The sequence below is a fragment of the Prinia subflava genome, chromosome 3 (genome assembly GCF_021018805.1).
Source record: "Prinia subflava isolate CZ2003 ecotype Zambia chromosome 3, Cam_Psub_1.2, whole genome shotgun sequence".
Classification (NCBI taxonomy): Eukaryota; Metazoa; Chordata; class Aves; order Passeriformes; family Cisticolidae; genus Prinia; species Prinia subflava.
This window is the reverse complement of record NC_086249.1, coordinates 31,389,670-31,404,937: the sequence shown is the minus strand read 5'-3', so window position 1 is coordinate 31,404,937 and position 15,268 is coordinate 31,389,670. Positions and strand designations below refer to the sequence as shown.

General features: G+C 42.2%; 1 protein-coding gene across 8 annotated transcripts in view; it reads right to left on the bottom strand.

The window, feature by feature from the left end:
- YAP1 (Yes1 associated transcriptional regulator) overlaps positions 1 to 14,801 on the bottom strand; it is an 87,690-nt gene extending 72,889 nt beyond the window's left edge. For 3 of the 8 annotated variants that reach the window (XM_063394548.1, XM_063394555.1, XM_063394554.1), the window contains exons 1-2: positions 14,209 to 14,800; positions 11,056 to 11,303 (exon numbers count right to left, since the gene is read on the bottom strand). In XM_063394548.1, coding sequence (XP_063250618.1) covers positions 11,056 to 11,303; positions 14,209 to 14,529 — 569 coding nt within the window. In that variant the 5' untranslated portion in view covers positions 14,530 to 14,800. Of the gene's footprint in view, positions 1 to 11,055; positions 11,304 to 14,208 lie in introns of all 8 variants that reach the window. The other 5 variants (XM_063394550.1, XM_063394549.1, XM_063394556.1 and 2 more) reach the window with 3 other exon arrangements.
- Between the last annotated feature and the right edge of the window lie 467 nt (positions 14,802 to 15,268).

The window sequence follows — 15,268 nt, the reverse complement described above, 5'->3', positions numbered from 1 at the left end:
TTTTGGTCAACTGCTAACTGCAAGGAATTGTGGAGAAAAAACAGGTATATCACATAAAAGGACAAGTGGCAATAAGAATATATTGAATATTTTTTAGATGGAAGGTTCAGAATGGTGAGCGCTGCAAAATATTCATCAGTTTTCACTTGAAAAATAACAAAAATTGGAAAACGGATGAGTTAAAGATATGAAAAAGATGGGTTGCAGGGATAACAAAAAAAGCTATTCCAGGACAATCTGGCAAGTTAGGGCTCCTAAAATTTCAAAAGAATTAGTTTCCAAAAGGAAAGACAGCAATCTTGAACAGAACACATATGTACCAACTGTTCACTGTCACATTTAAAGTAAGAACTGGGCACCACTGGCTGACGGGAGCCAAGCTTAGCAGAGATGGAAGGTGTAGCCTTGGAGGACAACTGGAAAGCAGCAGAGTTCTCAGAGAAGAGGATTCGCTTGAAGAGTGTATGTTTGCCCTGCTTAGTCTTTGCAAGGAATTTGCTCATGACCACTACTAGCAACAGGACAGTTACCTGGACAGGCACCTGGACTCAGTTTGTATAAATGGGGGCAGTTTCAAGTGATGCTGTGAACAAACTCTTACAAAAGCAACACTGGCAGGGCCCAGCAGTTGCTAGGTTTTAAAACTGAACACCTCAAAAACGAGAGGAGACTTTGGGAGAACAGCAAAGCTACTTCTACTGCATCCTACTGCCAGTATTGCTGGTTTTTATCTCCACTTCTATCACATATGATCTTCTGACTTTTTTTCCTTCATCTGATGATTTTAAGTCTACTTTAGATGTGTTACTCAGGAGGACACCTCAACAACAAACAACACAACACCATCATCTGATTCTGCAGTCCAGTCTTGCTGTAGGATCCACCAGCACTAATCTAAAATGCTGGGCATCAACACAAACTAGACAGCCTAATAGCTCTGACAAACAAGTGGTTTTTTTCTTTAGCAGAAATATTGCCTCAAATGGTATGCAAGATTTATACTAACCTAAATGAAAACCTACTAGTCCTGATGAAGTGCAAATGAAAGGAGTGCGGTATAAAGCACAGTGTGACAGCACCAGCTGCTACTGCACTGCAGTCTGTATATACTAATTTCATGTAACTTTCTGGAGCTTGCATCTTCTTTATTCTTCTGCAACTTGCAGAACAGACAAGATTTTTAGCCAGAAGTCGAGAACTGAATTGCATCCTATACAATAGAAGAACACCTTTTATCTAAAGTGTATCTTGCAGTTTGACTATATAAATAGATACAGTATGTGCATAAATGCCTGCATAAGGTAGTTGAGGCTGCAAAATTTTAATCAACGGTGGGTGCATAACTGAATGGTTACATTCAGTTTTTATATACCTCAGTAAAGTATTCTAAGGTCTGGTAAGTTCATATCCCAGCTGCAGGTAACGGCAGTAAATGATCAAATGTATTTATCAGGAAGAATCAGGAAAAAGTCATATAAGCTAGGTAAGAAGTAAAAGCACCACACATCAGCAAAATTGCAGGTTTGCTTACACTCTTCACATAAAGAATTTTACCAAGTTATGGGCAAATTATGCAGAGATCCTGGCAATATAAAAACCATCAACACCAGGATCTCCTGTATTTCAAATAAATTCCATACAATGGGCATGCATGTTTGTGTGCACAAAACAAGAGCTTAACTGTTTCTTGCAAATATAAAAGATGTCTTCCCATAAACTCATTTACATAAATTTTATCCATGACAAAAGCCAGCAATTTTCACTTTATTGCCACTCCCTCAACTATTTGGTAAGTTAGTTGTTACCTTAGCTTGGAAACCACTTAAAATCGTCCCCCTGAGGTTTCAGAGAGCAAGCATTTGAGGCCATTTTTAAAAGGTAAAGTTTGGCACAGACAGGAGCCTACATTCTACTCCAAGACGTCTGCAGAGCAAAGGACTCAGTTAAAGTTCATCCACAATCTCTGAATTGCTCACCATCACAGCAAAAACAGGATTCAAACTGTAGCTGTCAGCAAAAGCTACTTAAATAGTTGCACCAGAAGAAAAAAAAAGCATCCCCCTTCCGCTTCCATGCTCCACACTCCAATGCAACACCAAACAAAGTAGGAAAATGGGTACCACAATGATGAAGCTGATTGATTCTTTCTTTTTTCCTGATTACATTACCACATAAAAGTGAAATTTAATTCATTAAGAAGACAATGAACTGTCTAAGTTCCTCAACAAATTTGCATAACACAAAGCTGATCACATCAGGACCCATTTGACAGCGTGATAAAAAATGTGGACAATTTTCAATTGGAAACAATTTTTTAAAGCATGTAATTAAGACTTCCTTTGACTTTGTTAACATGGATGCTAAAATGTTAATTCTTAACTAACTGTTTATGCTAAGGTCTGTTTCACATTTTCTCTTCCTTATACCTAACCAATGTCTAAATTACCAGGATATTGTTAAATATCCAATAGATTTTTTTCCTGTTATTAGTCATTACAGGAAGAATAAAAAGACAAAGCCAAACCCCCACAATCATAAAGATTAACAGTTCTAACACTACAAATCTGAAAGTTCTTGCCCCCTGTTACTTATTGGTTCCAAAGTACTTAATTATTTGGTTCCAAATTCTTAGGTCTGATTAGTTTTAGAAATAAAATCTCATAAAAAGTGAAAATCTGAAATCCTGTTATGAAAGAGAATGCTTACTTTAGTTCAAATGTTATACTCACTGGCCAGAAGTGATATATAGAGACAAAAATTAGGTATGCATGTGTTTAGAGGACGAAGGTATAAAAATGAAACAGAGGTCCACACTGATGATAACATAATTCTGTCAACAGCAGCATAACAAAAAGCTCTCAAAAATCTATCCATACATGAACTAGAACACAGGCAATTTTAGCTTACTCAGGCTCTTGTGTTTAAAACCCCGTGACCACAGAATGTGCTATTAACGTTTTTCACTGAAAACTGGAAGTATTTGAAATATTCCACTTTTAAATGAGTACAATTCATCATGTCCCACAGACCATCACTGAAGTCAATGGACACCCATGTTCCAGTTACAGCACAGTATTACTTTTTTATGCAAATATGTTTTTCTTATATATACAAAAACAGTCTCTAAAGATGGCATAGAACATGCTTCAAAGTAACTCTGTCACAGCCTTTTATATATCAGATTACACCTTTTTAGGTATATGTATTTCATATCTAACTTATGCAAAGCTGGCTGCTCTGAGCGTGACAAAAGTTTTGTAAATAAAAATTACTACTGAATTAGGCGTTCATTGGACGTTTAGGTCTACTAACCATAATAACTGTGCCAACAGCATAGTTAGTAAACACAGGAAGAAATTTCTCTTTTACTCTATTTTTCACCATTCTAAAGGGACTACATGAAATGTTGCGAAGTAATTGCAGAGGACTTGCCAACCAAGCTTTTCAAATAAGTATAACAAAACAGAAAAAATAACTGAGACGTGAAATCCAACAAGAGAATATACCCGTGAGTTGCATTTATTTCCTTCATTCAAAGAAGTCCATTTTGCCTATAAACCTAGCCTTCTTTGCTTTCAGATGCTTTATTCAGCCATAGATGTCTAACTTGATAACATATCCAGTAAAGGCAAAAAGTTTACTTGTAACAAGGGAATCAGAAAGGGAAAGGCATCCTCGAAGCTGTAACACTGTTTAAACAAATCTGGGTAGTGTGGACAGACTTCTAACAAAGTTCTCAATAAATCAGAACTCATTGGAGATAAACTAGCAATAGTAAATGACCTTTACTTGACTTTCCTATAAAACAATTCAGCAGAAAAAAACTGGCTTCACAACCTCGGTGTAATAACCAGTAACTACACTGAATCCCTAACACTGATCCAAGTTACCAAACAGCACGTCAGAGACTCAACAAAAGAGACCTGGTCTTTCACTGAGATGAAGCAAAGCCTCGTTAGCAAAATTAACGCAAAGTCCAAGCTGTCCAAGCTGTTTTCAAGACAGCTTTGTCTCCGTAGCAACTGACATGACTGACAGGCAGTATACTGGTAAAAGTCTCACTTTACAAGGCAGCTTTGTGTTATTACTTTGACTTAACCCGCAATTTAGAATACTTGCCTGAAACACAGCCTGAAGTAACTTAGTTAAAAGCCAAATAAAACGGCAACAGAGTGAATCCCAGAAAACAGACTCCAAGAAGGACTTCAGGAGGCCACGAAACAGTGACACAGCTTAGTCACGCCTTACAAAAACTTTTGTTCTCCAAACAAAACTCCAGTTTTATTTAGCAAAAAGCAGCTATGAGGTACCATTTTCATACTAAAAACAAATTTCACCCATGCTGTGATTCCTATTCAAATGCGTAACAAAAATTATAGATCATCTGGTAAATTTCCCAGTAGAGCCTGACATCAAAATCAGGTTTAGCAAACTGTTTGGGGGACAGTGTCCAGCCAGCACACGGCATCTGTGTGCTAACATTTCAATACAATATCCCCCAAAGAATTTGATTCCCATCATGCTAACCCTCATGCTGTTAATTTTCCCCTAGACACAATTCTGTCATCCTCTCAAGCCAACTACCTGGTACCCTGCCTGTATCCTAGGGGCACCTACCAGAGGACTACTACTCACAGAATCTCCTGTAAATTTCCTGCATTCAACCAAGTGAAATTTTCTTTAGAATTTACATGAGAAACTGAGTAAGGTAAATATCACTGTTTATACAATCGCTCACAGCTTGTTGCCAGGGGGAGAGAAAAAAAAAAAAAAAAAGAAAAGAAAAAACCACACCTTAAAAAAGGAACATTTACTCAAATGGCAAAAGACAGCAAGTTCCACCCATCACTATTGAGTTTCACTGCACAGGTATATGAGAACTCTACATACAATAAATGCAAGTGTGTTGGAATGTATAAAAATGCAAGGACATAAATTAATATGAGAACTGAGCAGCTATCAGTTCTAGAAGGTTAAACTAAATCTACTTACATCATCTGAATTTGTTCCCAGCTATGACGATTAACACATGCAGTGCTCTGGCCGCATATAAAAAGAAGACAAACATCTCCAGTTTTGGATGACAGATCTCTGTTGCTGTTTACCTCATTTTTGTTTTTTTTCTTTGGTTGATTGCAGAGGAGAGGTGTTCAGTCTTAATCAAGACTGCTTGTAACTCAGACTAGTTTTAACAGTTAATCTTCTACCTCAGCCCTGAGCAACACCTCTTGCTCTGCTGGGCATCACTCCCTAAGTGCTTACATCCAGTGCTTATGTCCAATATGGGAAAACTTGTCTTTGAGAGCAACAGGAACTCTGCTTTAATTTTACATCTGACTTAATTTAGGTCCTGACGTTAAACATTTCAGCACTCCCAGTGCTAATAAGTTACTTTCTCTGAAGGTTTAGCCTAAAACCAGACAGAGTGAAAAATCCAATTTGTTTGCTGTGTCAGCTTTTAAATATTTGCAGCTGTTGTGCCACAACTGCAGAGGGAAATTGAGCAAAGTATAAATGGTGGCTTTACATTTCAAAATTTAAAGCTACTGTTATTTTTTCATTTTCAGAAGGAGAAATATAAGAGAGTAAGAGATGAATCCTGTAAAAGTTGGTATGATTTTACCCAAACATGCCACTGATCAGTTCAACAGCATTTACCCATTAGAAGCTGCTTGTAAAAATAATGCAGTAGTGCTCAGTCTTATGTTCATGGGAATTTTCAAGTTAACATTCTTTTATTATTTTACTGCTTTCTATCAAGCAGGAATTTCCATCATGTGACTGAGGGGTTAAGACTACCCTATGGCACAAGCCAGATGACTACTAAAACCCTCACTACTGTAACTCTTTGCCATCTTCCACATACAGAAAAAAGGGATAAAAATCCAGAAGATAGTCATCTTGATTTGTATCAAATTCTTGTTTGTCTTTAGAAGTCAAGACTTCAGAAAACAGAAGTAGTTCCACAGCAGAGTAATTACACCCATACAGCTTAATGCACAACTCTACAACTCTAACTCAAATATAACCACATGAAATACTTAATAAATCCTCAGAGAGAATTTAATATTAACTTCCAACTATGTGCCATGGATGCTGTTTTCCCCAGTTCTATTTTCCTCTGAAGATAACAAATGTCAATATGCTTATAAATTAAAAAAAAAAAAATAGTGAAAACCATGAGATATGTTTTTGGTTTACCTGAAATCATACCTAAACTGCTTTTTGGAATAGTCTTATAAAATCACCCTGTACAGCAGGGTACTGAATGCATGGATATCGCTGTTTGGCCAAACACAAGAAAACGTGTGCCACTGCTTTCACTGCTGCCCAGTCTCAGTGCTAACACAAAGGAGGCATGTTTGCCCTTATTCTTCCTTGGCCTCTTCAAAGATACTGAAATCTTCAGGAGAATTGTGAATTCGAAATAACTTGTGTTATTGCTCTTCATAGGACTCCTCAAAGTAAGAAGTAGAAGGAAAAATATACACTTAGTAGTACTGTGACTGTCTTCTAAATTGTCAAAAACATTGACAACACCAAGCTTTCCTTTGAAAGTTTTTCAGCTAATGTTTTTCCTTCAGCTATGCTCTGAAACTGAGAGTGTCCACTGTGCCATTTTTTTCATGGCTTTGAATAGGGAGATCTTTGGTCTCTTGAGTATTTTCTTGAACAGTCAAATCATCAATATAAAAATGCAACTAGTTTAACATATTACAATTAGAATGTAGCAACCAAAGATCTTCAAAAGTGGAGAAGCACATCAAAAGCAGAGACTACAAGTTTTGACTTCCAACAACACTGCTATTTTACTGACCAGCTTGCCTGAACTATAGAAATAAAAACACAAGAAGTCATATTGATGACTCCAAATATGCACTTCCACACTGAATTAAGGTATTCAATAAAATATGCAGCTGTGGCTGCAGTTTTTCCAATGAACATCACTTGTCCTTGAAAACTAAGATTACTTTGGTGGGGTGGGGAGATTGAGGGAAGCAGAGGATATTGGTGTAGTGGGTAGTACCAGTCAGGGGCAAAAACAAAATGCAAGAGAAATTTAACAGCATCACTGGATATTTTTCATATGTGACATGAAGAAAGTAAAAAAACACCAAACAAACAAAACAAACAAAGAAACATAGTAAGGAACTTCCCTGTTGTCTTAAAATTAGTTGGTTTCATGACATCCAAAGCCATATCTCTGTATGGAGCACATGAGAAATGTGTAATAGCAATCTTTTTTTCTGCCAGATGGATAAACACCTCAAACACACCCACAAACACTAAAGAAAACCACCTTGGCCTCCTTCAGGAAGTCATTCGATACTTCACAGAAAAAATAGGAAGTTGTTGATAAACTGCTTGCAAGAACTACTTCCTGCAGAAAAAATAATTACAAGACTTGTTTGCTGGACAATCAGTTAACTTTTCCTCACACTACAACAAGAGAAGAGGTATTACACAAGCTCTGGAAGAATTAAAAGCATAATTCTACTTGAAAAGGATACACGAGTAGTTCTAAAACTGAGCAAAATTTGTTTTTTGTTTCTGCAGGCTGCTGTCTGCTGCTCCCGTTGCACATTCTCTTTTGCCTCGAGAGCGATGCCCTATCTCTGCACAGTTCACCGAAATGTCAAGCAGCAGCTGGCTAACAGGAAGCGGTTAAAAGCAATGCAATTGACATCACCACACAAACCAAGCTCGCCTCTTTTACCCTGTGTTTAAGAATGGGCTAAAGCTACCGCACACCAGCGAGAGATGACTCAGATGTGACCACTTACTAAACAGGCAAGTCCTAACTTATGAGCTCCACTGAAGAAGCAGTATCAATAAAAACTAGTTTTACCAGCTGTACAGTAAGCAAGCCGTAACCCACTGCTCGAAATCATCACTAAGGGAAAACTAAACTCAGCAGTACTACTCATCCCAGTGAGATGAATGCTAATGAGTGAATTCGGGCAAATCATATGTTGGGCACTCATACATAAGGGGGTCTGTTTATTCAGATGACAGACTAATTTACAAGAGTAGTTCTGGTTCAAACCCTAAAGTACCACTCTCACCTTCTTTTAATATGTATGGATACATGGGGTGTGTATGTAAAGTATTTGGGCAAATAACTCTGTGCATCTATCTCTGTATATACATACACACACTCACACACAGATGATTAAATACTTTCTCTCCTATATACACTATTTTAATTTCTTTGCACAAATTACAATGTTTGCAGTGCTTGACTCACTGATTAGTGGAAGTGACTGTAATTCCAGAGTGTATTAAGCATCGTACTGAATTTCGTATTATTCTCTTTGCACTGTGGCATACTATGATAACTATAACCATAAGGTTTACTGACATCTGGAAAAAATCTAATATTGTTACCTATTCTGCAAAGATCTTTCTATAGCCTGATTACCAGACTGCTCATGGAGTGGCTACAGAATAGAGCAAGTGGAAACAAAGAGCAATGCAGCCAATCATAAAAAAAAGCTGAATACTTGGAAGAGACACTAAAAATCTGCATATGGTAGAAGGAACTACATTAAATGTATTTAGAATCAGAAATCTTAGTACTCACATTTCAAGCAAGTGTTTAAGGTATAACCAGGCAAGATGTGAGTTTTAGCGGGCTTGTAGGTGTGAGCTAGAACTCACTCATCACTGAAAAAAACGTTTAGTATATAAATCTGCTACTCAAAACTAGTCTTAAATTTCTTTGGGTTTCTTACACATACAGAGCAAACATTGTGCCAGTACTTTAAATGGTTTTTACAAATCTTAACAAATTCCAATGAAGTTGGTGGATCTCACCTGTAGACAATATTAAGCAACCTTTTATGAACAAACGTTTTTTAAGTGTGAACAGAGCTGTCCTCATTAGACTCTCCCATACCACGGCATCACCCAAGGAAAGCCAAAAGGAAACAGCCCATTACACTGTTTAAAATCTCCCAAGGTCAGCATGTGACCCAGCAGGGAGAGGTTCAGAAAGTACAGCCTTTATTTTTTTTTCCTAACAACCTGGTTTGTTTCCACTCCTTTCCCCTTCAAGACACATCCTTCACAGCTAGCAGCTCTTTCAATCATTTACTTTGGATGTCTGCTTGAGAACAAACGATCTTGCTCATGCAGATGAGTTTGCCAGACTTGTGTGTACTTTCCAGTCTCAGGCTCTTTATTGTTCTTGCTGAAACCTGACCCTTTGAAATGGATACCAGGACACCAAGAAAGGACAAAAAAACTTGCAAAAGAAAAAGGAAAGATTTTTGTGGTAATAATCAAACTGCAGAAAAAGCTTTCCAAGAATAAATCTTTCACTCTGATTTCACCTGAATGAGCAAAATTTTAAAAATCCATTAGATGAGCAGAAGATATTTTTCATCCCTTAAACTGTTTCATCTTCTGTAAAATTGACAATGTTATCAAGAACAAACACTTGTGGCAGTAAAGCTTTAAAATCAAGTATCTATTTTTCATGCTTCATAAGCTGCTCTTAAAGAGCTCTCACTAACACAGTCAAAACAAAAGTTTGCTTTTCATTTCAAAACTCATTCTGTTCTTTCCTCAAGGTTCAATGAGCTACAGTTCTTAAACGGCATAAACTTACACAGTTCAAAAAACCTTCTACTTGTGCCTGCTGAAGAGCTCATACTCTAGAACACACTGGTATGTTAAACTTCACCAAAGAAAATATCACATCCTCAAGATCTACAGCTAATGGTTATTTTCATATTTCTAATAGAGAATGACTGTTCTCAAAAGGGAACCTTCAGGCTCAAATAATTTCAAACAACTACTGCAACCTCTTTCGGTTGAAAGAAAAAAGCTCATTTCTCTGCATGGAAACACCACAGCTACAGGAACAAGAAACATTTTTAAGAAGTTCTGCAAGTTCAACTTTCACTGCAGACAAAATCTGGTTTTGTTTTTGAAGCTACAAGCTCAACTACTTCAATCAGATGCACGTATTAATCATAATGTTTGAGCAAGAAAGGAAAGATAGGGATAAATATGCTTTTCTTGGCTGAAACAAGTTTTACATAAATATCACAGTGTTACCTCTTCCCACCCTGCAAATGACATAATAGGTTATTTAGAGACTTGTTGTTAAATAAAAAGTTCAAATTATAGTCAAAATATTTGAGAGCAAGTTATGGTCTTGGCGGGCACACTTTCAGAAAGAAGGACAAGTCCTTGCTGCAGACTTCAGAAAACTGCACAGAATTAAAGAAAATGCTTTGTGATGGATTGGGTGTCAGATGGATGGCATGTGTAACCTTTCTTCAGTTATAGAAAAGGTGACACCAATTTCACTTTGTGAAAAAGTTACAGCTCTAGGAACATGAAACAATGTTAGAAATGCTGAAATTCTTTTTCACTGCCAAGAATGTAGATGAGTTAAGTTACAAACACAAATACTGCAATCAAACACACATGTTAATTACCTCAGGAAGAAAGAGCAGATAAAAACCACTTTGGCTGTGTACTTAAAACAATTGTCCTTAATCAAAACATAAGAAGTCCTGACATATTGTCACCACAATAGTCTCTAAAGTTAACTCTGTATTTTTATATCTGTATTATTAAAATGAGGTCAAATGTATCTTGACCTGCATGACAACTCTGACAATATCCGGCAAACCCAAAAGTCTCATTGTTCAAGAATGACTATGCTCATTTCACTGACTTTTTAGTACACAATATAATGGATAACATTCTTAGCTAAGATCAAGATAGGACAAATATTCACAGAGTACCATACAGTTTTCAGACACAGCAGAGTTGATATGGGAGAAATACTGAAATGGTAGAGTCCTCTATTTAAAATCAGGAGCATGTTTTTAAAAATACATCTTTAAAACACAATGAAATTTACTGAAATTCTACAGTTGTAAAAACAAAATATATATCCCAACCACAACAACAACAAAAAACACACAACCCCCCCCAAAAAACCAAAAAAAAACCCAAACAAAAAACAAGAAGCAAACAAACAAACAACAAAAAAAAAGCCAGAGATACAGCTAATTGGAAAGAAATTTTACTTACTTAAGAAAGTATCTCTGTCCAGAAGGTGTCTTAGCCATCTCCCAACCTGGTGGCAAAGGTACATCATCAGGGATCTCAAAAGAAGACTGGCGCAGGTGTTGAGAAGATGGAGCTCCAGGTCCAGTCACTACTCCAGAGGGTGTAAGAGTCCCTGGAGAAACAGCTCCCAGCTGCAGTGATGCTGGAGAGGAATGAGCTCGGACATGCTGTGGGGTCAGGGCTCCTGCTGTCCCGGCATCAGTGCTGGCCTGCCAGGAGTGAAATTATTTTTATTACGATTCCTATACTGCAGTAGAAATGCAGCTGTCAGAAGATATTTCATTTTAAATGAATGTTTCAGGAGAAATTCATCGCTCAGTTGTTCTAAAGTTCTGCTTATTTTTCAGTTGTTACTATTCAAGCAAGCTTTCACGTAGTCCAGTTAATTAGCATCACAAAAGCCCTTGTGCAAGTCAAGAAATATTAACTGTATACGTAGAGAGCCCTTAGTTTTATTCTGAAAACTAAAGTTCTTACTCCTCAGCACAGGGTTAAGAACAAACCAGCCTTCAGTCAGCAGATCTCATCCAGCACATTGAGTGGTTTGTTACTGGACTTCACCCACTCACTGCCATCATGCCCACTTTCTGCTGGAGGAGCTAACTTCCCCTCCCCTTTTCCAGTGGGGGTGTGGGGATTCAAGTACACGCACACACCCCCACCCCACCACCCCCCAGGGGTTTAAAAGATCACACAAAGAGAAAGTAACAGTGAAACGCCAACTGGCTGCAATGAGTTCCAATGGAGGAAGACTCACTAATTCAACCATTAAAAAAAACCTATACAAGAAGACTGAACATAACATTTCCTAGTAACTCAAACTTTCAAGGATATGAAGAGTCTGTCCATGTTTTATCCAAAGCAAAGCTTCAGCAAAAGGTTGAATCAGTCAATCAGAAGTGACTCACAAACCCATTCACGTCAGTCACCCCTCGTACATACACAGAATGTCCTTGCCAGTAGTAAATATATGTCCAACATGGATCAGAAAAGGCAGCTCTGAAAACGTGACTAAAGTAAAAATGGCTTTTAAAAATATATTTACCAATTAACTGGTTTTATAGACAGACCAGAACAACATTGACACCTATGAGATGTATATATCAGCCCCTGTCACACCTCTCACAAGGTATTGCACCATATGAGGCCCCTTAAAGAGTTCTGCTTCACTCTATCTCCACACACACATAAAGTTCCATGTGTTCAACTGGAAATGAATCAGCATGCACTTACATTCAAACAAAATAAGCAAGTAATAAATCAAGTGGATTTGCAATATTTTAATTCCTGAGAATCACAGAATTAGAGAAAATAGACCTTTTCTTTAAGCAAAATGTTTATGTGGCACAACTATACGAAAAGGAAAAATGAAAATAGTCCACAATGAAGCAAATTATTCTCTCTTGCTTCAGCTGCATTTCAAGCTTATGTTTTAGGAATCACTGAGTGGTACAAGGAACAGTGATCCAACTAAATATGCTTCAAAGACAAAGAGTAACATTCACAAGGAATATATGGCTAAAAGTACAACCAAAAGTTGTATGACCGTCACACACCTTAAGTGCATTTCAAACACGATAGTTATTTAACTGCAGTTTCTGTATTTAACAAGATACAGCACTAAGTGTTAATCTACCCATTCAGATTTGTACACAATGGAACAGTGATGAGATTTGCACAAGTTGGGAGAACACTATACATAAACCCCTTACTCCTTGCTGGATTTCAGTATGTTATTAAAGGTCTGCAACTCAGAAGCGAGCAAAACTACAGAAGCAGATCAGCTCCACCCCTTACAATTTTCTTCTCAGTCTTCCCATATGAAGGTCAGACTGCTTTTTGGAGTATTTGGAAAATGAATTAACTCCTAGGCTGGGAGAGTACGTGCCAAGGTTCAGCCTGGAACGAACTTCTGAAGTAAAGTTATAAATCGTTCAAAACAGAAGTTTAATAATGGAAATGTTGACAAACCCCTAAAAACAGGGGTACCAGGCACCAGTACACAGCGAGTTTCACTCTTACTGGCGACACAGATAAAAGTGACAATAGCCAATAATAAAACCTATTTTATAGCTCAGCAACAAAGTTCATTACTTAAAAACACTCACTAGGGAGGCAAAGCCTCCTTCCAAAAAGTTGGTTAACAGCATTAGCTTTCGCTCGTATTCACACTAACACTTAGGTCTCGGTAAAAACCTCCCTCTGCTTTAACACCAAACGCTCCGGGAGGCCGAGTGCCGACCCTGCCCCGCATCCCCCGCCCCGCTCCTCCCCAGCCCTGCCCCCGCATCGCCCCTTCCCCCCGGCGCTGCCCCGCCCCCTTCCCGGCCCTGCCCGCATCCCTCCCCCGCTCCCTGCGCGGCCCTGCCCCGCATCCCTCCCTCCCTCCCTCCTCCCTCCCCCGGGCCGGCACGGCCGAGGCCCCACGGCCCCGAGCCCCGGTCCCGCCGCTGCCCTGGATGCGGGCGCTGCGCCCGGCACACCCCGGGCGCCGTCAGACCTGGCGTCTGGCTCAGGAATTAACTTCGGATGTGCCTGCGTGTGGACGCGGGGGGTTAATCCCACTCAACCCAGCGCCGTGCTGAAATGGTGGAAAAGTCACATCCGTATTTACTGTCTGACGGGGCGAGGGGGTGTAGGTTGGGCACCACTTCATCGACCCCTTCCACAGAGGGCAGGGAACTGGACCGCAAAGCGAAATTCCAAGCGAAGCGTTTTCCCCCAAGTTTTAGGGGCTCACCCCCGTTACCCCCACTGTCGCCCTCCCGGTGAGGCCGAGACGGCCAAGGAGCGGATGTAGAGTTCGAGGCCCCGCTAGAGACCGGGACGGGGCCAGCGCTCGCCCGCCCTCCCGCCGCGGTCCCGGCCCCGTCGGCGTCCCGGGAGGCGGCCCTGCCCCAAGGGAAGAACAAATAATGGGGTGTGGGGGCGGCAGAGAGCGCCCCGACAGCCCCGGCCGGGCGCCCCCCGCCCCGCTCGGCCCCGCGGATTCCCGCCCCGGCCCCCTCCCCCACACGCCTCCCCCGGGAGGAGCTCGGCGGCGGGGAGGGGGAGCACGGCCCGGCCCCTGCCCGCCCGCCCGCGGCGCGGGCCCCTTCCTTCCCTCCCCCTCACCTGGCGGGAGTGGGCCTTGGGCTCGGGCGGCTTGAAGAAGGAGTCGGGCAGTTTCCGCAGTCGCATGGGCAGCGTGTGTGGCACGTTGGCGCCCTTGGGGTTCATCACGGCGTTGAACAGCGCCTCCAAGTCGGTCTCCGAGTCGCCCCGCACATGGACGATCTGGTGCCCCGCCGGAGGGGGCCCCGCACCCGGGGGCTGCGCCGCGCCGGCCGGGGCCCCCGACACCGCGCCCGGGGGCTGCGGCGGTGGCTGCTGCTGCGAGGCCGGGGGCTGCGCTGCCTGCGGCGGCTGCTGCGTTTGAGGCTGCCCGGGATCCATGGCTCCGTCGGGACCCCCCGGCGCTTCCCTGGCGGGGCTCGGCGGCTCAGAGCCTGGATTCCCAGTCCCGCATGCCCCGCTCCCCGGGCCGCGGACTTGTCTTGCTGTCGCCGGTGCTTCTCACCCCTCGGTTGGGAAGCCGACCCGGCCGCGGCAACCGGCAAAACAACTCTGGCCGTACGGCGCTTCCCCGAGCCCGGCCCAGCCCGGCCGGCGCCTCTGTCCCGGCGGCGGAAACTAACTCACACAACACACCAAACAAAAGTTCGCAGTTACGCCCGCCCGAATCACTCTCCGCCGCCGGCTCCGCCCCTCCTGAGCCCGCCCGCACCGTATCCGACCGAGGGAGCCCGTGCTCGCAGCGCTCCTGCGCGCGCCCGCCCGCACCGCCTCCCGCCCGGGGCGCTGGGGGCGCTGCGCCCCCGGGCCCGCTCTGCCCGGCCCCGGCCCGGCCCGGCGGCTCCGTGCCCCCCTCGCTTCGCGCCCGCCCGCGCCGCTCCCGCCCGCCTGCCCGCCCGCCCGCGGCCGCCACGGAGCGCTGCCGCCAACCAGAACTTTTTTCTCCCTAACTTCTATCCCAGCTTCCAGGAGGCCGCTCCGCGAGGGCGTGGGGAGGGGCGGCCGCGCTTCCCTCGCGGCCCGGAGGGGCCATCGGCCCGGGACCCCTCCCACAGGTCCCTTCCCGCGCTTTCTCCCGGTTCCGCAGAGCTTTCACCGACTGCAGAGCCTCGCCTGCAGT